The sequence below is a fragment of the Somniosus microcephalus genome, chromosome 25 (assembly GCF_052327205.1).
Source record: "Somniosus microcephalus isolate GS21.2 chromosome 25, FLI_Smic_1.0, whole genome shotgun sequence".
NCBI classification, from domain to species: domain Eukaryota; kingdom Metazoa; phylum Chordata; class Chondrichthyes; order Squaliformes; family Somniosidae; genus Somniosus; species Somniosus microcephalus.
In genome coordinates, this window is record NC_141011.1 from 47446045 (window position 1) to 47473895 (window position 27851).

Consider the following 27851-nt stretch of genomic DNA (forward strand, 5'->3'; position numbering starts at 1 on the left):
TTGAAATTGCTACCCCATTCTATATTCCATCCACTGGTTGAAACATCCACTCCCTCCACCACCGGTGCACCGTGGCTGCAGTGTGTACCATCTACAGGATCTACTGCAGCAACTCGCCAAGGCTTCTTCGACGGCACCTCCCAAACCCACGACCTCTACCATCTAGTAGGACAAGGGCAGCAGGCGCATGGGAACACCACTACCTCCAAGTTCCCCTCCAAGTCACACACCATCCTGACTTGGAAATATATCGCCATTCCTTCATCGTCGCTGGGTCAGAGTCCTGGAACTCCCTCCCTAACAGCAGGTGGGAGTACCTTCAGCACAAGGCTCGAAGGGCCAAATGGCCTACTCCTACTCCTATTTCTTCAGGACACCAGCGGTTCAAGAAGAAGACCCACCACCACCACATTCTCAAGGGCAACTAGGGATGGCCAATAAATGCTGGCTTTGCCAGCGGCGCCCACATCCAGAGAATTCTTTTTTTTTAATTAAAAAATAAACATATCTTCATTAAAATTACCCTTTCAAACCAGGTTAGATGTCCTCCTGCTCTAGGTGTGTCCACTATGTCACCCCATCATTGTTAACATAGATTTCCTCTGATCATTAACATCAAATAAACTTTTAATCCTATTCTTCTTGAATGTGTTTATGATTCTGTTAGAAATAACCAACATATAGAAATCCGACAAAAGGTCATCGACCTGAAACGTTAACTCTGTTTCTCTTTCCACAGATGCTGCCTGACCTGCTGAGTATTTCCAGCATTTTCTGTTTTTATATTATATAAGAATTCTTTCCTCCAGCACTTGTGATATTTCTCACACATAACAACGAGAGGAACACGGTAGAATGCAAGTTGGAAAAAGTCACGCTCCAACTGTCAGACCACCCCTCGAGTACTGCGTCCAGCTCCAGTCACACATGGCAACCATTCACATCTTGGAGATGGGCCAGAGAAGAGCCATGGCACTGCTTGTTGGCATCAGATAACTTGAGACATGAGGAATGATCGAAGGACCTTGGGTTTGCCAACTTTGAAAGGAAGTGACCTTTGAGACTGGACACAGTCACTGGGGGTTCCGACTGTGGAGAGCAGGTCCAAAGCTGCTTGGTTCCCCCCGGAAATCGCAACACCAGGAGGGTACAATGCACATCCATGCTTTCTCGAGGATCAGGCAACGGCATCCAGGGAGAGTGTGTTCTTTTAAAATAAAATACACTTCCCCCCCCGGCCCCCCTCGGGACTTTCCCTCCCCTTTAAGATCCTCTACTCCATAAATCCTGCACTCGTACATGTTGACACGCACTCTCTCAAACCCACAAATAATAATCTCCCTTTGACAATAATATCCTTCTGTGACTTTAATGCACCTCAGGTATCTGGTGATTTAGGTAAGTATAGGGTTCCAGTACGCCACGTACCATGCTTGGGTGAAAGGCGCCACAGCTGACTTTAAAATATCAGCCTCCCTTGCAATTCTGGAACCTCGCCCGCTGTGATGTGCTTAAAACACTAAATCAAGCGAACAACAGGATCTGAATCCCTGCCTTAATCCAGGTAGTTTAGATGCCGACTGCCAATCCAATTATGAAAAGTGAGCTGTTCGCGAGCTGGGTCTGTCTCGGCCCATTTCCTCAGCGGCAGCCCATACTGCTACGTCAAATGGCACTAAAGTGCCAATCTGTCTCGGAGAGGCCATTAGTAAGGCCAGAAAGATGATCGCTCATGCTGGATGGGGCTTGCTCTTCTGAAGGCAAGGTTAAACTGTATTGTTGGGGGGTGGAGGGAGCAGCTCAGGAGGAGACTTTACTCTGGGTCTGGCTGCGCTGTGCCTGACCTGACAGCGGTACTCGCTGACACCAGGTGCCAAACGGCACAAAGTGTTAAAGTGTTCCGTTACCCAACACCAACATCCTTCACGGCGACTGTGCACAAGTATTTCACAAGGGTGGAAAGAAATGGCTGTCCATTCCCAGGGATGCCATCTCCATCCTGTACTTGCACGATGGCATTTTCGAATCAGAGAGTTTTACAGCACAGAAGGTGGCCATTCAGCCCATCGCATCGGTGCTGGCTCTCTGGAATAGTCATCCACTCAGTCTCATATCCCTGCCCTTTTCATATACCTTCTTAATTTGTTATTTTTCAATTATTTAGCCACTTCCATTTTAAAAGCGATTATAGATTCTGCTTCTATTACAGTTTGTGATGGGGCTTGCCATTTCTTAATAACCTTCTGTGTAAAATAAATTCTCCTAACCTCTCCCTTTGTTCTTTTAGTAACATTAGGAGCAGGTGGTCATTCAGCCCCTCGAGCCTGCTCTGCCATTCTATTAGCTGATGGCTGATCTGCTCCTCAACTCCATTTTCCCACCTTTGCTCCACATCCCTTGATACCTTTACTTAACAAAATTCTATCAATCTCAGTCTTGAAAGCTCCAATTGCCCTAGCATCCCTTTTGAGGGAAAGAATACCAAAGATCTGCTGCTTCTTGTGTGAGAAAGTGCTTCCTAATTTCACTCCTGAACGGCCTAGCTCTAATTTTAAGACTATGTCCCCTCGTTCTTGATTGCCCAACCTTTTAACATTTTAAACACCTCAATCAGATCACCCCTCAATCAGTGATGCACAGAAGCTGTCCGGTTCACCTTATTCCATCGTACTGGCTTTTCGACATTACATAGGATTACATCGGATAGACGGCACAGAAACAGGCAATTCGGCTCAACCAGTCCATGCCGGTGTTTATGCTCCACTCGAGCCTCCTCCCGTCTTTCCTCATCTAAATCTATCAGCGTAACCCTCTATTCCCTTCGCCCTCATATGCTTGTCTAGCCTCCCCTTAAACGCATCTATACTATTCGCCTCAACCACTCCCTGTGGTAGCGAGTTCCACATTCTCGCCACTCTCTGGGTAAAGAAGTTTCTCCTGAATTCCCTATTGGATTTCTTGGTGACTATCTTATATTGATGGCCTCTAGTTATGCTCTTCCCCACAAGTGGAAACACTCTCTCTGTATCCACTCTATCAAAACCTTTCATAGTTTTAAAGACCTCTTATCAGGTCACCCCTCAGCCTTCTCTTTTCAAGAGCCAAGAGACCCAGCCTGTTCATCCTTTCCTGATAGGTATAACTCCACATGTACACAGAACAACAAAGAACAAGGAATGGACACAGAAACCCCACACCCAACAACAACAACTTGCACTTATACAACATCATTGAGTAATCAAAAGTGGAATTAAAATTCCTCAATAAATAAGCAACAAAGTTCTCAACAGGTTACAGATAGAGGTTATATATGCCTGTAACCTGATCCAGGGGTCCAGACAGTGTCAGATACAGTGAGAATGGAACCAGCTTTCTAACTGTTACCTAAACCCAGAGATTAGCTCTGACTTGCTCCCTAATACCTTAGCAAAATACTGCGGATGCTGGAAATCCGAAATAACAACAGAAAACGCTGGAAAAACTCAGCAGGCCAGGCAACATCCGTGGAGAGAAACAGAGTTTCGACCTGAAACGTTGACTCTAATTTCTCTCCACGGATGTTGCCTGGCCTGCTGAGTTTTTCCAGCGTTTTCTGTTGTTATCCCGAATACCTTACTTTGCTGAGTACAAATTACATCAGAGAATAACATGGAACTCTCAGCACAGAAATAGCCCACTCGGCCCAACTATGCCGGAGTTTATGCTTCACACGAGCCTCCTACCACCTTACTTCAACTTCGCGGCATTCACAGAAGTTCACTATATTCCTCGCGGATGCCATTATTGCGGGTTTACTGGAGAACGGCCTACACGATCTGCTTCTCACTACAACATCTCTTATTCACTGAGGACCTCAACACTCTGGGGTTCCTTACCTGTCTCAGTCTTCCCTTTACCTGCAATTTTCAGACTTTTGAAACCCAAACTTTATTACCTAACCATGACTCCCCAACTTACTTCATCATCTCTTTCCAATGCTTGGCAATATCCTGCACTATGGCCTTTGACCTTTCACCTAGGTTCCTCCAGTAACAAAATGAGCTGGACTTGCATGGCATCAGCAGGATTTTCTTAAGTACACTGTGAACTCTGGAGGACGGTTATATTTTAGTGATGGAACAGGCAGCCAACACAACACTGGAGAACTCACTGAAGCAGCTGCTGAAGGAATGGTGTTGATCAGTAAATCGAGGATGCAGAGTGTTCAGGTGGCAAAGGCCATTAAGCCGTGTAATTGTCCCCGTGAGCCACTGTGAAACGCCAGCATGATTCGGCAGCTTGAAAAATCACTTGGTGCCTAGCAACGTGCCATAGCAACGGTGCATGTCTAACTAGATCATTGGAGAGTCGACTATTCCAATGCTGTCCTGGCCGGCCTCCCAGCTCCCACCCTCTGTAAACTTAAACTCATCCAGAACGCTGCTGCCCGTGTCCTAACTCGCACCAAATCACGCTCACCCATCACCCTCGTGCTCGATGACCTACATTGGCTCCTGGTCCAGCAACGCTTAATTTTTAAGTTCTCATCCTTGTTTTCAAATCCCTCCATTGCCTCGCCCCCTCACTATCTCTGTAACTTCCTCCAGCCTTATAACCCTCGCGATCTCTGCGCTCCTCCAGTTTTGGCCTCTTGCGCGCTCCCGATTTTCATCGCTCCACGATTGGCGGCCGTGCCTTCAGCTGCCTGGGCTCTGGAATTCCCTCCCTAAACCTCTCCACTCTTTCTGCCTTTAAGACGCTGATTAAAACCTACCTCTTTGACCAAGCTTTTGGTCACCTGCCCGAATTTCTCCTTATGTGGCTCGGTGTCAAATTTTGTTTGATAACGCTCCTGTGAAGCACCTTGGGATGTTTTATTACATTGAAGGTGCTATATAAATGCAAGTGGTTATTGTAAATATGTCACATGCTTGGACAGTTATACATATAGGAACAGGAGTAGGGCATTCAGCCCCTCAAGCCTGTTCCACCATTTAATTAGATCTTGGCTAATCTGTACCTCAACTCAATTTACCCACCTATGATCCATTATCCTTCGATACTTTTACCTAATAAAATCTGTCCATCTCAGTCTTAAAACTTTCAATGCACAGGTGATTGTTACACTGGTCGAGCAGACTCTACATACAGCGTAACCCTCCACTCAGTTATTAATCTGAGGTTAATTCTTGGTGTTAGAGGAGCTGCCCCAATAATTGACTGGATAATTGAACCGCCAAGTGGAACACTGAGTCACACAGAAGGTCCCCGTTTCAATCCCCAGTCTGTGACGAGGTAGTTGATCCCAACCAGGTTGGCAGTAGCGGGCACTACAATTGGCCTCTGGGCTGGAGATCAGCCTGGGGTCCCAATCCCAATCCCAATCCCAGCCGCTGTCCTGTTGGAAAGTATGGAAGTGTGGGAGAAAAACTAAGGGCAAAAACAGGGCTCAGCTGCGATGCTCTCCGTGGTTTAATAGCCTGCTGACCCTCTCTAGGCTCACACATGAAAAATGGTCACTTGAGAGGGGTACCCGAAGGCTGTATATGCCTGTGGAACCGTGCCCCAGCAAGGGTCAGCACCTTCAGGAGAGGAAGGGAGCCAAATGAAGAGGAACACAGTAAATCTGCTGCCTTGGAAGCTAACCCCAAAGTGGGATCATCCAAAGATACAACAGAGTTTTAGATGGACAGCATTTCGAATTTCCTGCAGCAATTTGACGTACAGCCTGCTGAGATCTTGGGAAGCACGGTTATTTCTGCAGACGGTTGGAGTACATTGAGTTACAGGAAACTCTATTTTAACCGGCAAAATTCAGGAGTAGGTTCAGGTAAGTTTTACATCATATTAGTGGCAGTTCCTGGATCTGTGGCTGTGTAACTGGGGTTCGTGCACTTGTTGCTAAGCAACAGGGACGCTTGGTCTGTGGCCGGAGTTCCTGCACATGTTGCTAAGCAACAGGGAAGCCTGGATTTGTTGCTGTGTACGGAGCTCTCGTACCTTTTAAACTATACCTCTCTGTAATCCGGACTTTTTGATAAACCGGCACCACGCCGGTCCCGTTGGTGCCAGATAATAAAGAGTTTCCTGTAACTAGATGTTTCTATCACAGTAACAGCCCTCGTGGTCTTACCTGTGTGAAAGTAAGGATTTGCTGTATATGGAAACCCAAACGGAAGAGGCTGAGGGAGCGGAGCCGGGGCAGATGGGAGGTATTTTGCTTTGCTTTCATTGATTCCAGAGCCCAGTAGATGGCTTGGAGAGTCAGAGCCCATAGAAACACAAGGAGGATTCTGAATGACCGCAGCCTCATGTATTTCCTTAATGCTGTCACAAGGCTTTATCGTCTCTTTGCACTCCTTGAGTTCGTGGACTGAACTCACCACCTCCGTCTTCAGGTTTTCTGGCTTGTCGTCACTCCCTTCGGGATCGCTCTCCGAGTCCTTCATCTCCTCGTCATTGCACTCAGTGATACAGTCTCGAACCCGGGTCTCGGGATGGTCCTTGATCTCGCTGACGCACTGCATTTCTGTCCTATGGTGGGCCATCTTCCTGGCGCCCTTCCGCCCCGGCTCCTTTTGCGGGACGCCGCCAGGGATGGCGTGGTTCAGAGACAGCAGCGGCGCCGTGTTATGCCGCAGGACCAGCATGGCATTCCGACGGGACAGCTCCTCCCGCAGTGGATGCCCTTCAGGAATGTCGTGAATGCTGCGCAGGGCGGGATGATCTGGCGGCAAGCCGGGATGTAGGGATAAGGGGTCGGCTCCAAGAATTCGCTGCCTATGCATATTTTCAAACTCTTTTTGGCGCAGAAGCTCAGCAGACATTTCGAGTCTAAAGGGGAAGGGAGACAAAAAGAGAGAAATTCTCAATGTTTCTAATACCAGAGACATCCCTTCACAAAATGACTATCATCTTAAAATGTCTGCTGTAATTCAGATGGAAAGGTTGATACCCATATTGTTCCTTCGCAGCGGCCAATCTGATCACTGGGACATTTCTGTTGTGAAAAAATATGATTCTATTAATTTAAAACTCTCAAGGGTGTTGGAAATCCAGTGCACTGTGCCCAGAGCTGACAGCATCGGGCAAATCCTACCTGCGAGACTTCCGGTTTTGAGTCAGCCGCGTCACCTCAAAAATCGCACATCAAAAATTTAAGCCTGATGAGGAACTGGCAAGCGGAGTCACAAGATCCATCCAGATGAAGAAGGCCCTTTGGCCCACTTGATCCAGTCTTTCCAGAAGACCAACCCTACCATCTCCCCACTGGAGCATCAGTGCTCGGATATCAATCACCCCAGGTGTTAGCTGTGGCTCAGTGGTAGAACTCTCACTTCATAAATCAGAAGGTTGTGGGTTCAAGTCCCACTCCAGGGACTTGAGCACATAATCTAGGCTGACACTCCCAGTGCAGTGCGGAGGGAATGCTGCACTGTCGGAGGTGCCGTCTTTCAGATGAGACGTTAAACCGAGGCTCTCTCAGGTGGACGCAAAAGATCCCATGGCACTATTTCGAAGAAAAGCAGGGGAGTTCTCGCCGGTGTCCTGGACCAATATTTATCCCTCAAACAGCATCACTAAAACAAATTATCTGGGCACTATCACGATGCTGTTTGTGGGAGCTTGCTGTGCACAAATTGGCTGCTACATTACAACAGTGACTACATTTCAAAAGGCACTTCATTGGCTGTAAAGCGCTTTTGGACAACCGGTGGTCGTGAAAGGCGCTATATAAATATAAGTTCGTTCTTTTTTCTTCCTGGTAACCCGGTGCAGTTGTTGCTTACCCTCTGTTAGAAAGACGTAATACTTGGTGGATGTGCTCTGGTTGTCCTTCATTACACTGAACCAGGGCAAATTCCGTCCACCCCATGGGTCACAGATTCAGAGGACATCCTATCTTAACTTTAATCTTGGGTTTCTGCTCTCTTACAACTGGTACAGCTGTTCTGAGTCACTGATCTTCTCCAGTTACGTTTAGAGAGACTTGAGCTGCGTCTCAGAGTCATAGAGTCACAATGGCACAGAAGGAGGCCATTCGGCCCATCGAGTCCGTGCCGGCTCTCTGTAGAGCAATCCAGTCAGTCCCACTCCCCCGCTCTATCCCCGTAGCCCTGCAAGTTTATTTCCCTCAAGTGCCTATCCAGTCTCCCCTTGAAAACATCGAGTGTCTCCGCTTCCACCACTTCCATCGGCAGCGAGTTCCAGGTCCTCACCACTCGCTGCGTAAAAAAGTTTTTCCTCACGTCCCCCCTGTATCTCTTGCCCAAAACCTTAAATCTGTGTCCCCTAGTCCTTGTACCATCAACTAGTGGGAACAGCCTTTCCCCGTCTAGCCTATCCAAACCCGTCATAATCTTGTACACCTCTATCAAATCACCCCGCAACCTCCTTTGCTCTAATGAAAACAAATCTAGCTTCTCCAACCTGTCCTTGTAGCTAAGATCCCCCATCTCCGGAACCATTCTGGTAAATCTCCTCTGCACCCTCTCAAGGTCCTTCACATCCTTCCTAAAGCGTGCCGACCAGAACTGGACGCAATACTCCAGTTGCGTCCTAACCAGCACTTTATAAAGGTTCAGCATAACTTCTCTACTTTTGTACTCAATACCTCTATTTATGATAACTATGGGAAGAACATGGGCGGGGAGCAGCCCTCAATGTATGCATACAATTCTGCCTTCTCCAACCTCACAGCACTGCAAGCAAACAGTAAATAGCTGATGGGCCCTGGAAAGAGAGCCAACATCACATCCTCCAGTACCTGGAAAAGTGGCGGCAGTACATCCTCCTCTCACTTACTTGCACTTGTTCTTCGCTTCACTTATCGCCTGTGCTTGTACCTGCCTTTCTCTCGGGAATCCTCTGCACTCTGCTGGTGGCAAAGGGGCTCTCTTCTGCAAGGGCCCCGTCTCAATCTGTGGCCTGTCTTAGGTTAGCTGGTCTTGGCCAAGGAAGCCCAGTCAGCAGCTTCTGCTGCAAAGTGTTTGTGGGCCAAGGCTTGGTTGTGCTGCCCTACATGGTCAAATAGCCTGCCGGCTAGGCTCACACACCAAGGTGGTGATATACCAGGAGCGGAGAACAACTGATTCAAAATGGATCATGGGCCCTAAAGATAAGGTAGTCACTAATAATTCCAATAAAGAATTCAGGAGAGACTCACTACCACATGGAGTAGTTGAGGTGGATAGCATAAATGCATTTAAGGGGAAGCTAGATAAGTACATGAGGGAGAAAGGAATTGAAGGATATGCTGATGGGGTTAGATGAAGTAGGGTGGGAGGAGGCTCGTGTGGAGCATAAACACCGATACGGACCAGTTGGGTTAAATGGCCTGTTTCTGTGCTGTAAATACAATATAAAAACAGATTGGGAGTGGCTCTATGCTGGTGAGGTTGTATTGTTTGCAATAAATTTCTTGTGATATTTAACAGACAACGTTACACGGCTCAGGCTTGGCACAGAACCAATGAATACTACGCAGTGCGTTCAGAAAGGACACCCTTGCTCACTTGAGGTGTAACAAACCCAGGATCTGACCTGGCTGTTACAGCAGCAGAGGCTGCGAGTGTGAGCTGGTGGTGCCAGGCTCTGGCGGGTCGTGCCAGGCACAAGGGGCATCCTGTTATTCAGCGCAGACATTCCTCAGCTTGTGATAAGCAGGAAACACCTGCCCGATAAAGAGCTCGTATCAGCAGCGTGCTTACCTCGCCAGATTCTGCTTCCGTAGCATCTCCTGCTGCCGTGCAAACATTTCAGCCTGGGCAGGCTGCAAAAAGCCGTAACCTGCAAAGGATGTTCGAGAGTTAAGAGCTAGCAAGAATATTCATTTGTCTGATTATAACTTACATATTCCGCCTGCCAACTACAAAATCAAACCCTTTAACGCCCGATTCACTGCTATTAAACCTCTGGTGTGATTTAAAAATCATGTGAAACCTGCTGTTTTTGAAATGAATTCATCATTTAATGAAAGACTTGCATTTCTATAGCGCCTTTGACGACCACCGGACATCCCGAAGCGCTTTACAGCCAATGAAGTACTTTTTCGAAGTGGAGTCACTGTTGTAATGTGGGAAACGCGGCAGCCAATTTGCGCACAGCAAGGTCCTACAAACAGCAATGTGAAAATGGCCAGATAATCTGTTTTAAATGATGTTAATTGAGGGATAAATATTGAGCAGGATAACAGGGAAAACTCCCCTGCTCTTCTTCGAAACAGTGCCATGGGATCTTTTCTGTCCACTTGAGAGAGCAGACGGGGCCTCGGTTTAACGTCTCATCCGAAAGACGGAATGAGATTTGAGAAATTAATGCAGGCCGACACTCCCGGTGCAGTACTGAGGGAGTCCTGCATTGTCGGAGGTGCTGTTCTTCGGATGAGATGTTAAACCGAGACAGACTGCCTGTCCCAGTGGTTCAGGTCAACTTTAAAGATCCCTTGTCACTGTTCGAAGGAGAGCAGGGAGTTCTCGCAGTGTCCTGGCTAACATTCTTCCTGTTACAAATCAAATAAAGGGATCCTGGGCTTCATAAATAGAGGCATAGAGTACAAAAGCAAGGAAGTTATGGTGAACCTTTATAAAACACTGGTTCGGCCTCAACTGGAGTATTGTGTCGGGTCTGGACAGAGTAGAGAGAGAGAAACTGTTCCCATTGGCAGAGGGGTCGAGAACCAGAGGACACAGATTTAAGGTGATTGTCAGAAGAACCAAAGGCGACATGAGGAAAAACTATTTTACGCAGCGAGTGGTTAGGATCTGGAATGCTCTGCCTGAAAGGGTGGTGGAGGCAGATTCAATCGTGGCTTTCAAAAGGGAATTCGATAAGTACCTGAAGGAAAAAAAATTGCAAGGCTACGGGGAAAGGACGGGGGAGTGGGACTAGCTGAAGTGCTCTTGCAGAGAGCCAGCACGGGCTCGCCGGGCCGAATGGCCTCCTACTGTGCTGTAAACATTCTATGATTCTAAACACCATCAGAAACAGATTGACTGGTTATCAACCTCACTGCTGCTTGTGGGATCCTGCCTGTGTGCTTGCCAGGTTTATAGTCACTGCAATTCATTTTTAGTATGTGAAGTGCTTTGCGGTGTTTCTGGGAGATGTTCTATATCAATACAAGTCTTTCTTTCCCACTGCATCTCACAATCAAATTTAAAAAGTTGCCCAGTTAGTTTCCGCTTTATTCAGAGATTGCTATAAGTTAAGTGAGGTTGGTTCTAAATGTATCACTCTTATTTTTACCCCTCTGCCTCCCTCCCTCCCCCTCCATTCCCCCCCCTTCCCTGCCTCCCTCCCTCCCCCCGCCCCCCCCCCCCCACCCCTCATGGCACTGACTCATTCCTGGGTAAAGGTTCTACGGGCTCCCGCAGGCTTCCATCTGGCCATTCCATGCATGGGCCTAGGTTGTGAGCATCAGTGGACTATTCAACTGAGGCCGGCATCATCGCTGAGCCGGGTCCACCTGACCGACTGACCACAATCCTGGACCAGGGAGGTAAGAAGAGTTCTGACGAAAGGTCATCGACCTGAAACGTTAACTCTGTTTCTCTCTTCACAGATGCTGCCCCGACCTGCTGCGTATCTCTAGCATTTTCTGTTTTTATTTCAGATTTCCAGCATCTGCAGTATTTTCTTTAAGCTAAGAAGAGAGTTCTCCTCAAATAAATAATAAAAAGACAATCCATTTAGCACTCACCTGGAGTCTGGCACAGGGTGGAGTGCACTCCTAGGAATGGAGGCCTAAGGTGGGGGCCTAAAGCAATGTGTGGTGCATTTTGAGGTGAAAGCAAAGGGTTTGCGTGCGACATTTCCCTGGAAAGAAAAAAGACAAAGAAAACAGTGGTTATACAAAAAAAAAATTTAAACCACCTCAGTGCAATTCTGAAAATGGTGAGATCTTTGCAACTACCGACTGCACTGGTAACTGCCCCTCCTAGCTTTGCGCCTTCAAATATTGCTTCAAATCACTGCTCTAAAGATTTTTACCACTTTCCTTTATGTTAAGCTCGTAGGAAATCGATAAGTTAAATGATAAATGGACAAATAAACTGCACACAAAACGTTCCCAGATTCCTGTCACATTATCTCTTCAGAGCCACGCTCTGTGTCGCCCATTTGCATCTGTCAAAAAATGGCTGCTTCGTTAGTTTGCAAAATTTGGACTGATTAATTAAGCGAGCGAGCAGGCAGTTAACGAGGTTCAATCCCCCCACCCCCCCAATCCGAACTGATCTCCGCTGGGACAGCAGTAGGGCCTCAGCTCCTAAGGGTCAGGGATGGGAGAAAATCAGCCAGGGTGCAGAGGCCTGGGGCAGGATTTTTATTGGGCCGTGGAGGCGGGATTGGAGGCGTGTGGGGGGTTAAAATCCCAAAATCTGGGGGGGGGGGGGGGGGCACGAACCCATCCCGCCCCCAACCCGCCTCCATGCCAGTTTCAAAGGAGGCGGGTACCCGACCCGCACTGGGACCCACCTCCCCGAGGCGGGAAGGGATTAATGCCAATTAACTGCCTGTTAACAGGTAGTTAACAGGCAGTTTTTAGCCTAATCCCTATTTTTATTCCTGAAGTGTAGGATTCCCGACAGCTCCAAACCACGCCAAGTTAGCGAGGCGGGCCGTCGGGGCTGAAGGGCTTGGAGGGGTCGAGATGTCTAGTGTTCAGGTGAGTGATGGGTGCATGAGTGCAGAGGTAAGTGTGTTTAAAGTGTTTAAAGAAGTTTTACTTACCTCTACAGCCTTCCTTCCTTCAGGTCTCGGGAATCCCTCATCTCACCGGCACAGAAAGCAGAATGGCCGTGATCTGTCAAAAATTGCCGCATTCAGCTTTCTGTTCCGGAGAAATCTCTAAATCATCCTGAGAGGAAGGAATTAACTTAGAGTACAGATTGTCAGTGTTTGACAGCTTCAAACAGCTGTCGAACGCGATATTTCATCTGTCAAAAGCTCTGGACAGATGAAATGTCAATCTGTGATGTCACCTGTTGCCGGGTGGCCCTTAATTGGCCTGCTGAGCCTGCTGGGCGGGCGCAACAAGGTCAATCAAGTCAAAATCGCATGGGTTGGCTACAACTCGATGGAGGCGGGACTACAACCCCAAAAGTTGTAGTCCCGCCTCCTACCTGCCTCCTCAATGAAAATCCAGCCCCTGGTCTTTACCCAGTGACCTGTACTTGATGCAAATACATGCAGCTGTCAAGCCAGGGCTCGGCTGCCCACGAGCAATTACCCTGTCGACATTCACTGGCGAGGCTTCCACATGGTGAATGGCTACTTGAGCGACTATTGGGAGGGCTACCAGCGCTCATGGAACTCTACAAAGGGCCATTGCCTTAAGCGAAGGGGAGAGGAGAAAATTCACAGGGGGAGGAAAGAAATATCAGCTAGCACCCAGTCATTGAAAATATGCACCCATTACCGCCAACATTCTCTTGCTTCAGTTTACAAATCCACATAACCACTCAAATTCTGAAATATCCTGATATGTTTGGAGGTCCTATGTAACGTATTTAATTATTAACAATTTCAGTCTAAGCAGCAGGTGTGCGTGCGGCAGTTTTACAGCACGAACTCCACAGGGAGAAGAGTCCTGTGTTATCAATATTTAAAATAGTCCGAACCACCTTCTAACCAAAACCTTTAACAACTGTTATCTCGATAACAACATGCATCGGTGATGAGTAACAGAAAAATACAATCATTTAATTAAATGTGCTGTTCGAACTATTGGAGATTTGTTTTTGCTAGTCAAGGTATTTTCATGATTGCGAGAAATATAGACAAACATATTAAAATAATACACTCTGCAGCCTTAACCTCGAGGTTAACAACTTTAGATTTTAACCACCGCTCCCATTGTCTCGGCCAGCCGGCACTGGTAATGGAGGATGGCCGCACCAGAGCTGCTGGGAGTGGAGGTGGTGTGGGCTGGTGCTTGGGATGGGGATCTCCTATACTGCCGGTAGGATGGTCTGCACCCCTGGGGTCTCCCTGCCGTTCTCCGCCACATTCCCGGGCCATGGGAGCCTTCTCCTCTTTGCCAGATTATCCATGCTCCCCTCCCCCTCTGCTATAACCATTTACATCTCCTCTGGACCCATCTTTTGTTCCTTTACTTGTCCCATTACCACCCCCTTTTGCCTTGTACCTTGAATGAGAGGTGATCTCATTGAAACATAAGATTCTGAAGGGGATTGACAGGGTAGATGCTGAGAGGTTGTTTCCCCTGGCTGGAGAGTCTAGAACTAGGGGGCATAGTCTCGGGATAAAGGGTCGGCCTTTTAAGGCTGAGATGAGGAGGAATTTCTTCACTCAGAGGGTTGTGAATCTTTGGAATTCTCTACCCCAGAGGGCTGTGAATGCTGAGTCTTTGAGTATATTCAAGGCTGAGATCGATAGATTTTTGCACTCTAGGGGAATCAAGGGATATGGAGATCAGGCAGGAAAGTGGAGTTGAGGTCGAAGATCAGCCATGATCTTATTGAATGGCGGAGCAGGCTCGAGGGGCCGTATGGCCTACTCTGGCTCCTAATTCTTATGTTCTCTTATTATACTCCCTTGAAGACTCTCGCTTACACGCGTCCTCCTGAAGAAGTAAGGGTTCTGGATAGTGGCGCCCATTATGATGGCCGCTGCTGCTCCACACTTGGACAGGAGGATGGTCGTGACCTTGGCTAAACCAAGAAGCAATACTCCCCAAGAGGGAAATATTTGGTGTCGATATAGACCTAATCTTCAGTAGCCCTACTGAGAACTAGGAAATAGGCTGGTGGATCAAACACTGGGTGAGCCTGCCAGTGAAGGTATAACCACAAGAGACAGGTACAGGCCCTCACGGCTCTGCTTTCATTCCAAGATCCAAGGAGACGACATATAAATTGGCCAGAAAAAGCAATAATCCTGAGGATTGGGAGCAGTTTAGGATTCAACAAAGGAGGACAAAGGGATTAATTAAGAAAGGGAAAATAGAATATGAGAGTAAGCTATCAGGGAACATAAAAACTGACTGTAAAAGCTTTTATAGATATGTGAAGAGAAAAAGATTGGTGAAGTCAAGCGTAGGTCCCTTGCAGTCAGAATCAGGGGAATTTATAATGGGAAACAAAGAAATGGCAACCAACTAAATTCATACTTTGGTTCTGGCTTCACAAAGGAGGACACAAATAACCTCCCAGAGATGCCGGGGAACATAGGGCCTGATGAAAGGGTGGAACTGAAAGAAATCAGTATTTGTAGGGAAATGGTGTTAGGAAAATTGATGGGACTGAAGGCCGATAAATCCCCAGGGCCTGATAATCTACATCCCAGGGTACTTAAGGAAGTGGCCCTAGAAATAGTAGATGCATTGCTGGTCATCTTCCAGAACTCGATAGACTCTGGAACAGTACCCATGGATTGGAGGGTAGCTAATGTTACCCCACTATTCAAAAAAGGTAGTAGAGAAAAAGCGGGGAATTATAGACCGGTAAGCCTGACATCGGTAGTGGGGAAAATGCTAGAATCTATTATAAAAAGATGTAATAGCAGAGCACTTGGTAAGCAGTGACAGGATCAGACAAAGTCAACATGGATTTACAAAAGGTAAATCATGCTTGACTAATCTACTGGAATTTTTTGAGGATGTAACTGGTAAAATAGATAAGGGAGAACCAGTGGATGTGGTGTATTTGGACTTTCAGAAGGCTTTCGATAAGGTCCCACATAAGAGATTAGCGTGCAAAATTAAGGCACATGGGATTGGGGGCAAGGTATTGACTTGGATAGAGAACTGGTTGGTGGACAGAAGGCAGAGAGTTGGAATAAACGGGTCGTTTTCCGAGTGGCAGGCAGTGACTAGTGGGGTACCGCAAGGATCGGTCCTAGGACCCCAGCTGTTCACAATATATATTAATGCTCTAGACGAGGGAATTGGATGTAATATCTCCAAATTTGCAGACGACACAAAGCTGGGTGGGAGGGTAAGCTGTGAGGAGGATGTCGTGAAACTCCAGTACGATTTGGACAGATTGGGTGATTGGGCAGAAACATGGCAAATGCACTATAATGTGGATAAATGTGAGGTTATCCACTTTGGTGGCAAAAACAGGAAGGCAGATTATTATTTGAATGGCAATAGATTGGGAGAAGGGGAAGTGCAAAGAGACCTGGGTGTTCTTGTGCACCAGTCACTGAAGGTAAGCATGCAGGTGCAGCAGGCGGTTAAGAAGGCAAATGGTATGTTGGCCTTCGTAGCAAGAGAGTTCGAGTACAGGAACAAGGATGTCTTGCTACAGCTGTACAGGGCCTTGGTGAGACCGCACCTTGAGTACTGTGTGCAGTTTTGGTCGCCTTACCTCAGGAAGGACGTTCTTGCCATGGAAGGAGTACAGCGAAGATTCACCAGGCTGATACCTGGGATGGCAGGAATGACGTATGAGGAGAGATTGTGTTGATTGGGCTTATACTCACTGGAGTTTAGAAGATTGAGAGGGGATCTCATCGAAACCTACAAAATTCTGTCAGGCCTGGACAGACTAGATGCAGGAAGGATGTTTATGATGGCTGGGGAGTCCAGAACCAGGGGTCATCGTCTAAGGATAAGGGGTAAGCCATTTAGGACTGAAATGAGGAGGAATTTCTTCACCCAGAGAGTGATGAACCTGTGGAATTCTCTGCCACAGAGGGCGGTGGAGGCCAGTTCATTAAATATATTCAAAAAGGAGTTGGATATATTTCTTAAGGCTAAAGGGATCAAGGGATATGGGGAGAAGGCAGGGACAGGGTACTGAATTTGGATGATCAGCCATGATCTCATTGAATGGCGGAGCAGGCTTGAAGGGCCGAATGGCCTACTCCTGCTCCTATCTTCTATGTTTCTATGTTTCTATTATTTTTGTATAGAAGCAAAATGTTGCAGATGCTGGAAATCTGAAATAAAAACAGAAAATGCTGGAAATACTCAGCAGGTCAGGCAGCATCTGTGGAAAAAGAAATAGAGTTAATGATTCCAAATATTTTGGTCTGGCCTATATGTGACTCCAGACCCACGGCAATGCGATTGACTCTTAACTGCCCTCTGTGGTTAAAGAAGGTGGCTCACCACCACCTTCTCAAGGGCAGTTAGGGATGGGGAATAAATTTATGAGTATCATTCCAGGAATGAGGGACTTCAGTTACGTGGATAGACTAGAGAAGCTGGGGTTGTTCTCCTTGGAGCAGAGAAGATTGAGAGGAGATTTGATAGAGGTGTTCAAAATCATGTTAGGTCTGGACAGAGTAGATAGAGAGAAACTGTTCCCATTGGCAGAAGGGTCGAGAACCAGAGGACACAGATTTAAGGTGATTGGCAGAAGAACCAAAGGCGACATGAGGAAAAACTTTTTTACGCAGCGAGTGGTTGAGATCTGGAATGCACTGCCTGAAAGGGTGGTGGAGGCAGATTCAATCACAGCTCTCAAAAGGCAGTTGGATAAGTATCTGAAGGAAAGAAATTTGCAGGGCTACAGGGAAAGGGCGGGGGAGTGGGACTAGCTGAAGTACTCTTGCAGAGAGCCGGCACAGGCTCGATGGGCCAAATGGCTTTCTTCCGTGCTGTAACCATTCTATGATTCTAAATGCTGGCCTTGCCAGCGATGCCCACATCCAATGAATATTTAAAAAAAACTCACTGTCCAGGTCACACATGATGAATTACCATTGGGCCAAAAGTGCCGGAGGGTGATTGCCACCAATGGAATCGTAACTCCTGTGAAGTACGTGGCTTCAAGAGAGAAGGGAAGAAAAAGGAAGCTGAAACTATACTACCCTCAGTGGAAACCCAGATTAAAATAGGAACAGTACAAAGCAAACATCCAACCAGAGGAGGGAGACTTTGAGTCCCAGTGCTGGTAATTAAACTCATTGGCCTTATGGGGTGGGGGGGAATTCTTGGTTTGACGAGGACTTCATGTTAAAGCGACGCTTTTTTTTTAATAAGGAAATAAAATTGATAGTGCAGGACAAGATAAATCAGAAAACAGTTATTAGATGATGGGTTTTAAAATCGTGACAATTGTGAGGAAGGGAAGATTAGGGAGGGATGCATTTCATCATCTCTCGCGCCCATTTGAATTGTGGTTCTTGGTGGCACTACATAAAGCAGCACAATGGAGACCCATCAGGAGCCTGGCGCACTCGCCCAGAACGTGGTTACTGCAAGCAACGTCCAAGGACAGAAAAATGGAAGGACAAGATGAACACTTTAACGACAGGAAATCAAAGACCATTGGCACAAGGCATTAGCTCAATAATATGCTATGCCGGGACTGGCTTTGCAACATTAATTTCTCAGCAGTAAAGTCCTGATCTCAGCCATGGGAAGATGGCAAGACAGGGAGTATCAGAAAGCATGAAAATCAGAGGGAACAGAAGTAGGCCATTCATCCCCTCGACCACGGACCTGAGGGTCGGACCTTCACAGAGAAAGGAAGACCTGAGGAACGGCAATTCATCAGAATCTGGCTCTGCTGTGATGGCCCCACCCCAAGGTCAGATAGCCCACCAATCCATGCCCTCTAGGCTCATACATCAAGAATTTGTCGCTGGGATGAGCTACTAGATATTAACTGACACCTCTGGAACTGTAGCCCAGCATGAGCCAGTGTCTTCCACAGAGAAAGGAGAAAAAATCTTTAAATATCAAGAGCACAAACCACAGGTGGCCAGATCTCATCTCCAATTATCTGTTAGTCGAATAAAGAAGGTGTTACTTTGGTCCCCATTAGTAAATGGTAGAGCTGCAGTGCTTTAGAAAGCAGTACGAGTGGATGTATTTTTTTTTTAGCCTTTGTGTTTGCAAGACAGAGGAAAATCCATAATGCAAGTATTGTAACTCATTACGAAAATACCAGACGTGGAAGTGAAAGGAGAATGATCAATTCTACCACTTAGCAATACTTTCAGTTTTTATCAAACCACCTGGTGTAACACTTTCAGTGACACGAGCCATTAGCCTTCAGTTCATACGATCAGTGATACCTCATCTGTATTAGAATGGCCAAGTGATGAATGGACCTGCCAACATGCCCGCACTCTCGCTTGGGAGATTACCATCTCGCGTCTCAGGATCACAAACTCACCTGCTCATAATTTCAAGCATGTCTTTTGTCAGCTTGGCTCAGTGGGTAGCATTCTCACCTCTTGAGTTACGAGTTTGTGGGTTCAAGTCCCAATCCAGAGGCTTGGGTCCCTAAATCTCAGTTGGCACTTCAGTGAGCATTGGCAGATTGCTGCACTGGCAGAGGGGCCACCTTTCAGAGGAGACGTTGAACAGGGAGATGGAACCTCAGTTTAGGTGGATGTAAAAGGTCCCATTGCATTTTATTTTGAAGAACAGGGAGTTTATGTTGCAATGTTCTTGTCCTCGGGAATTCCCAAAGCATTTCACAGTTAATGAATTACTTCCGAAGTGCCGTCACTGTTGTAGGCAACTGCAGCAGCCAATCTGCAAGTTTCCACAAACAGCAATGAGATGAATAATCAGTTAGTCTGTTTTGGTGGTGTTGGTTGAGGGATGAATATTGGCCCGGACATGAGGAGAACTGCCTAACTCTTCTACGAATAGTGCCATGGGAACTTTTGCATCCATCTGAGAGGGCCGACAGGACCTCAGTTTAATGTCTCATCTGAATGACGGCACCTCTGACAGTGCAGCACTCCCTCAGTACTGCACTGGAGTGTCAGCCTAGATTATGAGCTAAGGTCTCTGGAGTGGAGCTTGAACACACGACCTTCTGACTCAAAAGCGAGAGTGCGCTACCGCTCAGCCAAGGCTGATAACCTTTACACCAGGGCGCTCCATACACTCAACACCCGATCTCGACACAGGTTCAAGAATAACCGTGGCAGAGTCCTGCAAAAGGGGCATCTCCCATGTTTCAATCAGATTGTCCAAGACAAGGTGGAGGTGGGGGAGGTGGGGGTGGGGGGGGGGGGGGGGGGCGAGAGAAGGTAACTGCACTGGGAGGCAGGACCAGTCTGGCATAGCTTAAGGGAAAGTGTCCTTGACTTATGCTGCACTGGGTCTATCTCCCAGTCAGGACTGGGCTCAACTGGGATGCCCCTCATAGGCAAATAGCCAGCCAGCTCTTACTGTCTAGCTTGACGCACGAAGAATGAAGTGCGGAAGAGAGGGCTACTGGAGATCATGGAAATTTGTCCCAGCAAACATCATTACGTTTTGGAGAGATGGAGCAAAGATTTGTCGGTGGTGGGTGTGGCGGGTGTGGGGTCAGGGGAGGCAGGTTGGAGCGAAAGGAAGTTCCTTAAGGCCTTCCTTAGCAATGACTAAGAACCACTGACCGAGGAGGTCATTGACATTCAGTGTGCCTGTGGAGATATATACTGAATAAAACATGCAGTCCTCCCGACACATGGACTTAGGGAGAGGTAATGAGCAAAAATACGTCAACTACGAAATTCAGCATTTAAAAATGTGAGATCAAATGAACTGCAAGCCAATCTCGATAACTGTCATTATGAAGAACATTTCAACAAACGCAATGGGTTAGCCGAGGCACCAACTAACTAAGGCAATATTCTCAACATGCACAGCTGCTCCCTTCTCATCACATTTCGAGCTCAGAATACACCACAACTGGCGAGACAGTTATTCTATGTGGTTAGTTAGCGATCGAGTGGAAAATGTGCTTGCCTGGGTCAACCCAACACCCAGCAAGGATCATCAATGTCTACAGTGTGAAGGGACCACCTTCAGTTGCAATGAATGACAGATGACAATGTACAGGAAACTCTTTGGTATCCGGCACTGACGGGGCCGGCGTGTTGCCGGTTGATTAAAAATTCGGGATGACGGAGAGGGTTATCTACCGAGGCTATTTTTAACAAACAAAAATTAAAAATGAAGAAATGTGCAGTATACAGTAATTGGCGCCAAGAAGCCGAGTAGTGGCAGTTTGGAGAACTACCCCCACTGACTAACTCGGCCACCGCGGGAGACTCGGACTCGGCAACATTGCCGGTTATTGAGGTGTTGTTTTCGGAGTATGAATTTTGCCGGTTAATAGAGAATTCCGGATATTTAGGTGCCGTTTAAACGAGAGTTTCCTGTACTGTGGAAACGAGAGGCCCTGGCTTATCAAGAGCATCCAGTCCTCAGGACAGTTCAGAAAAAATTTCTGATTTCCTTCTGTGCTGTCATTTCCTGTAAAAGGAAACGGGGAAAAGGCAGGGAATTGGATCCGAGTAGTTAGCTCCAGTTGAAGATGGTAGCTAGGTAGCTAGTACTGGTATGGTGCTTGAATGGCCTATTTTGTGCTATAACTTCTGAGTAAAGAAAGAAAGACTTGCATTTCTATAGCGCCTTTCACAATCTCCGGACGTCCCAAAGCACTTTACAGCCAATGAAGTACTTTTTTGAAGTGTAGTCACTGTCTTAATGTAGGAAACACGGCAGCCAATTTGCGCACACAGCAAGATCTCACAAAAATGCAATGTGACAATGACCAGACAATCTGTTTTTGTGTGTTGGTTGAAGGATAAATATTGGCCCAGGACACCGGGAAGATCTCCAGCAGTAAAGCTGGTGTATGTATCGAGTAGGGAGTCATTATGATATTCTTCTATGTTTTGGCTACCTGCACTTTGCACATTAACTGCATCCTCACGGTGACACCCTTTACAAGATGCTCAGATTTTACAGAAAGAACAAAGAAAATAACAATTCCTCATTTAACAATATTGGTATAACAAAGACTGGCAATAAATATGCTCTGGAATCGTCTTCATAGAATCTTACAGCACAGAAGGAGGCCATTCAGCCCATTGTGCCTGTGCCGGCTCTTTGAAAGAGCTCTCCAATTAGTCTCACTCCCCCACTCTTTCCCCATAGCCCTGCAGATTCTTGTACAATCTAGCAACTAAATAGGTTATCCACTTATATAGTAAGCACAATCTAGTGGTCATCAGTTCCACAGTCAATGCCTCAGACGGTGCTCTTGGAAGAATTGCCCAGAAAACGAAACATTGAAGGGGTGGAGCCCCCCCCGCCCCACCCCACCTCCCCCCCCTCCCGCCCCACCCCACCTCCCCTCCCGCCCCACCCCCCCCTCCCCCTACCCCACCCCCCCTCCCCCTACCCCACCCCCCCCACCTCCCCCTACCCCACCCCCCCCACCCCACCTCCCCCTACCGCCCCACCCAGCCCCCCCACCCCGCCCCCCACACCCTGCCCCCCCGCCCCACCCACCCCCCCGCCCCCCCACCCCCCGCCCCACCCCACCGCACCTCCCCCCCTCCCGCCCTACCCCCCCGCCCCGCCCCCCACCCCCCCTGCCCCACCCCCCCCCCCCCTGCCCCACCCCCCCCGCCCCACCCCACCGCACCTCCCCCCCCTCCCCCCGCCCCACCCCACACCCCCCCCACCCCACCTCCCCCCACCCTGCCCCACCCCATCGCGCCCCCCCTCAGCCTGGTGTACACAGAGGAACCTCGTTACACCTCAACAAAAGTATCATCAATGGCATTTCAAAGCAGTGAAGGGGAAATTTCCAGACAATTGTTAAGCTGAGTAATGGGCTGTGGAAAGCCTGCTCTTTACAGCCCCAGACTGACCTCTACAACAGCTGTGTCACTGAATGTTGGCGCATTCTCAGAGCCGGAGCAACGAGGCTCGTGTTTCACAAGCCGCAGGAAAAACAAAACACCGGTTGCCCCTGAAATCACCACAGCCCAAATCCAGAGAGACCAGGAGACTCGGTGAGGCAGGGCCAGGCTATGTTGCAGTCCAACATGGAGGTGGACATAAAAGACCTCGTGCACCATTTGAAGACAGCAGCGAGTTCTCCCTCGTGTCCTGGCCAACATTCCTCCCTCAACTAACATAACCAACTGGTCGCTTCGTTCATCGCTGCTTATAGGCCTTTGCTGTGTGAAAATATTGCCTGCCACATTTACCTATTTACCAAGAATTACTGCACTTCAATTTGGATTTGAAGTACTTTAGGATATCCTGAGAGACAAGGTAAAGTGCTACAGAAATGCAAGTTCTGTCTTCCTTATTGATGAGAATGTTTTTTTTTCAAGGTGGGAATTAGAATAGAATTAAGCCCGTCACCAGCCCCATCAAGATGATAAATTACCACGAGGAGAAGAACAGAATCGTTCCATTTTGTCTCCACAATGTGTTTAATACAGGAAACCTTGGCTGAGAGAGAAAGCATTGTGGTAATATTTCATATAGAAAGAAAGCAAAGAAGACTTGCATTTAAAAAGCGCCATTCACTACCGCAGGACGTCCCAGAGCACTTGACAGCTTATGAATTACTTCTGAAGCGGAGTCACTGTTGTAGGGAAATGCGGAAGCCAATTTGCGCACAGCAAGCTCCCACAAACAGCAATGAAATCATAACCAGATCATCCGTTTTCAGTGATGTTGGTTGAGGGATAAATATTGGCCCCAGGACACCGGGGAGAACTCCCCCTGTTTTTCTTCAAAATAGTGCCATGGGATCTTTTGCATCCACCTGAGAGAGCAGACGGGGGCCTCGGTTTAATGGCTCATCCAAAGGGAGAATACAGGGGAGAGGTTGCTGAATAAAATTCCCCAAACGTAAAAAAATCTAAACTTGGGATACATTGGAATATTTTGAAATGAATCTTTAGAGAAAAGTTGGTTGCAATTATCAAGATCTGTCTAAATGACACAAACATGGGCATTAAATTCAGACGTCATTCTGTAAACAACTTGAGATTTGCTAACGATTGTATTGCTAAAAAGTAGGAATGACACCTGGAAGTTAACCAAATACATTTTTTTAAATTCGTTCCTGGGATGTGGGCGTCGCTGGCAAGGCCAGCATTTATTGCCCATCCCTAGTTGCCCTTGAGAAGGTGGTGGTGAGCCACCTTCTTGAGCCGCTGCAGCCCGTGTGGTGAAGGTGCTCCCACAGTGCTGTTAGGGAGGGAGTTCCAGGATTTTGACCCAGCGACGATGAAGGAACGGCGATATATTTCCAAGTCAGGATGGTGTGAGACTTGGAGGGGAACTTGGAGGTGGTGGTGTTCCCATGCGCCTGCTGCCCTCGTCCTTCTAGGTGGAAGAGGTCACGGGTTTGGGAGGTGCTGCCAAAGAAGCCTTGGCGAGTTGCTGCAGTGCATCTTGTAGATGGTACACACTGCAGCCACGGTCCGCCGGTGGTGGAGGGAGTGAATGTTTAAGGTGGTGGATGGGGTGCCGATCCTGTGGGCTGCAAGCAAGTTAATATGTGTCCTAAACATAAGCACAGACAAGATGGAAATCCATCTTCAGAAGACTGGAAAACCCTAATCTTCTGAAATTGTTCTTATAAGATTTAGAAGTTTCCCAACAAACAGATACATTTGTACATCTTTGGTGGGACAACTGTTGCATAGACTCGGCTTATATTCCCTTGAATATAGAAGAGTAAGTTGTGATCTGTTTAAGATGATCAAAGAGTTGATAGGGTAGAGAGAAACTATTTCTTCTGGTGGGAGAGTCCAGAACAAGGGGGCATCACCTCAAAATTAGAGCCAGGCCGTTCAGGGGTGATGTCAGGAAGCACTTCTTCACACAAAGGGTCGTGGAAATCTGGAACTCTCTCCCCCAAAAAGCTGTTGAGGCTGGGGGGTCAATTGAAAATTTCAAAACTGAAGTTGATAAGATTTTTGTTAGGCAAGGGTGTTGAGGGTTACAGAACCAAGGGGGATAGATGGAGTTAAGATGCAGATCAGCCCTGATCTAATTGAATGGTGGACCGGCTCAGGGGGCTGAATGGCCTCCTCCTGCTCCTATATTCTTCCCTATGTTCCAATTTCAGAAGATGACAGATGGAGTGATAATGGGACCAGCGTGACAGCAGCTAATCGCTCCAAATTGAAGGGAACACAGAGAGCGAGGAGCATCTCTTTCGAAAACAATGTGTCTCTGGGTAGAAAATGACGAAAGATTGTTAAGTGTCAGAAATGGCTGACTTGAGATGATTTCTAGCAATGTCACAGGCTTAGAAGCAACTCGATTCAAAGGAAATTCAGAAGGAGCAAAACGGTAAAGGGCCGTATCGCCAAAAGACCAATTCGGATGGTTCAACGTGTAAACGGAATGAGCAACAAGAGATTTGCCAAGAACGTTATGCAGTCTTGCGTAGGGAGATTAGAGGAAGATCACAAAAATGCTGCTTCAACTGCATTTAGGATGATTTATCTTCACGGAAGGAGATCTGATAAAAAGGAAAGGTGCAGTTTGATTCATTGATGACCCAGCTACTGATCTGATAGTGAAAATCGTGTTGCTTAATCATTGACTTCTTTTCTGAAGTGTTTCAGCGCAAGAAAGCAGGGGGAGGGGGAAATCAACAAAACTCTGCCAGACTTCGGAAGCGGCCTGTTGTTTATTAATTTACACTTAAAACTTTATTTATGCAAGCTGTTTGGCCTTGCTTAATGAGGTAATTATCTCAGGAAATGTGAATTATAAACAGCGCACCTCCGAAGCAAAGATAACCGTCTTTCTTTCACCACTCTCCATATTTCATTAAATCAGAAAGAGAATGCGCTGTTAAGACATCCCACTTAAAATGCAGGGGGGTGTTCCTGACAGCTTCCATGTTGAAAAGACAGACACAGCGCAGTGTTCAACAGGTCAGTGTTGCCCTACACATTCTGCACTGCAGCATGCTCTTCAATTATGTGGCCAAACTAGAAACGCTGAGATTGTTCTCCTTAGAGCGGGGAAGGTGAAGGGGAGATTTAAAATAGAGGTGTTCAAAATTACGAGGGGTTTAATCAGGAGAAGCGGTTTCCACTGGCAGGAAGGTCAGTGATCAGAGGACACAGATTTAAGGTAATTGGCAAAAAGAACCAGAGAGGAGACGAACAATGTTCCCATTAGAAATAAAAACAGAAAATGTTGGAAATACTCAGCAGGTCAGGCAGCATCTGTGGAGAGAGGAGCAGCGTCGATGTTTCAGGTCGATGACCCTTCGTCATCGACCGGAAACGTTAACTCTGTTTCCTTTGGTGGAAAACCACAGTGGAAAAGGTCTGTGGCTGCTGAGTGAGTTGCAATTTTCAAGACTGAGATCGATAGATATCTGTTGGATAAGAGTATCAAGGGATATGGAGCAAAGGCAGGCAAATGGGGCTATGGTGCAGATCAGCCATGATCGAGCTGAATGGCACAGCAGGCTCGAGGGGCTGAATGGCCTGCTCCTGTTCCTAAGCCAAGTGCCATTATTCTATTCTTAATTCATTTTGATGTTGTGAATATTGCATTTTTATTTGTAAATAAGCCAGTGAGTGTATCCGGATATTCTCGATAATTTTGCAAATCCAGACTCCACCCACTGCAGAACAGAATCTGGATTAGTACGGAATGGGAACACTGATAAAATATGAGTGCTCAGGACGCAGGTCTCACTGATGGCTGGAAGAAGGTACAGCCTGAGGTAGACAGATATTTCTTGGATATTTTACCAGACTGCAACCCACCCCCTTAACTAATATGGAACATGTTACTGAAACACCGTTTACATATTGCTCAAGTTCCATTTGGACTTGGGAAAATACCAGATAACCGCCTCCACCACCCGCCCCACAAACCCTTCCCAAAGATCTAAACCACTCCCCAGGAAGAGAGAAACCATCACAGGACAAAGCAACCAATCTGCAGGACCGCCAGTTGATGATGTGAGGAGTCCCGCCTCATCTCCCTTCAAGCCAACTCAACCAGGCAAAACCAATTGCCTCAACTCTTATAGACACGCTCCGACGGGTCCCAGCACATAGGACCAGGAGCAACGTCCCTGTAAGCTGCACTCTGTTCTGCGTGGCCAGTTTCTTTTAGTGCGCGGTCCCTTTAAATTTCCCGCACATGCGTGGCATTCACAATGGAGAAGCCGGTCAGCGGCCTGCGCGGGACCCGTCAGACTGCTGCGCAGGGAACATTGACCAGGCGTAGGCCATTCAGCCCCTCCAGCCTGTTCCGCCATTCAACTGGCTCATGGCCAATCTGTATCTTAGCTCCACCTTAACATGCAGGGCCGCGGAAGTGAACCAGAGTACTCTTCCCACGAGCACTATGCAATCAAAACGTACAATGACACCACAAAATAGACTACGGTACTAAACTCTCGAAAATTTATTCTGGAGAAGAAAAAAAAGCAAATCAGTAGATTTTGAATTTTGCCAGAAAACTTAACAATGAGAATATTGCAACACTAGATGCCTGCTCCTCTTTTTATTTCCCATTGTCTATCTGTCCTTAAAATTTTATTTTGATTTGAGGCACTTGATTGTCAGTTGTTAATATTGAAGGTGTTAAAAACTGACAGGATGAAAATGATGGCGCTGTAATAAAGATGTTCCTATTGCACCGCTAAACTAATTGTGCAGCATGGACTGTCTGAGAGAAGCTACTAATCGATTTGGTGCAACTGAACGTTAATACTAATCATATAAGTGCTCTGCTGGTACCTTGCACTTGCTGGCAGCTGAGATTAATCTCAGGTAACGCAGCTTGTGACCTTAGCCTCAGCGCTGGGGCAGCAGCCAAGCATTGCTTATGTAATTACACTCTGAACTGTGTAATCACCTGCCCTAATCCCCGAGGGCTCACAATTAGCCAGGTCCCCGGCCCGCCGCTGGGCTCAAGGAATTGCAGCCTGCCAATTGCTTCTGCCACCGCGGACAGCCTGCAGATGAATAACACTCAATTAAAACCGGCCTGGTAACAGCAAGAAGGAGGCGTACATTCGATCGTAATTAGCTGTAATCATAGGGAAAGGTCCCCCCAGACAGGCATTTAGTTTTACCGGCTTAACCCTCTCCCTCCCAGACACCTTCCAACATGGCTTCCCCGCTTTACCAACAGTCTCAGC

The 27851-nt window shown here is 47.3% G+C and overlaps 1 protein-coding gene across 6 annotated transcripts in view; it reads right to left on the reverse strand.

Annotated features, from left to right (window-relative positions):
- The window catches only part of samd11 (sterile alpha motif domain containing 11), a 301407-nt gene that overhangs the window by 26213 nt on the left and 247343 nt on the right, over nt 1–27851 (reverse strand). For 5 of the 6 annotated variants that reach the window (XM_085967340.1, XM_085967335.1, XM_085967339.1 and 2 more), the window contains 4 exons: nt 11681–11796; nt 9690–9768; nt 6935–6979; nt 6113–6813 (listed from right to left, as the gene is read on the reverse strand). In XM_085967340.1, the coding sequence (XP_085823466.1) occupies nt 6113–6813; nt 6935–6979; nt 9690–9768; nt 11681–11796 (941 nt within the window). The remainder of the gene's footprint in view (nt 1–6112; nt 6814–6934; nt 6980–9689; nt 9769–11680; nt 11797–27851) is intronic. The other variant, XM_085967336.1, reaches the window with a different exon arrangement.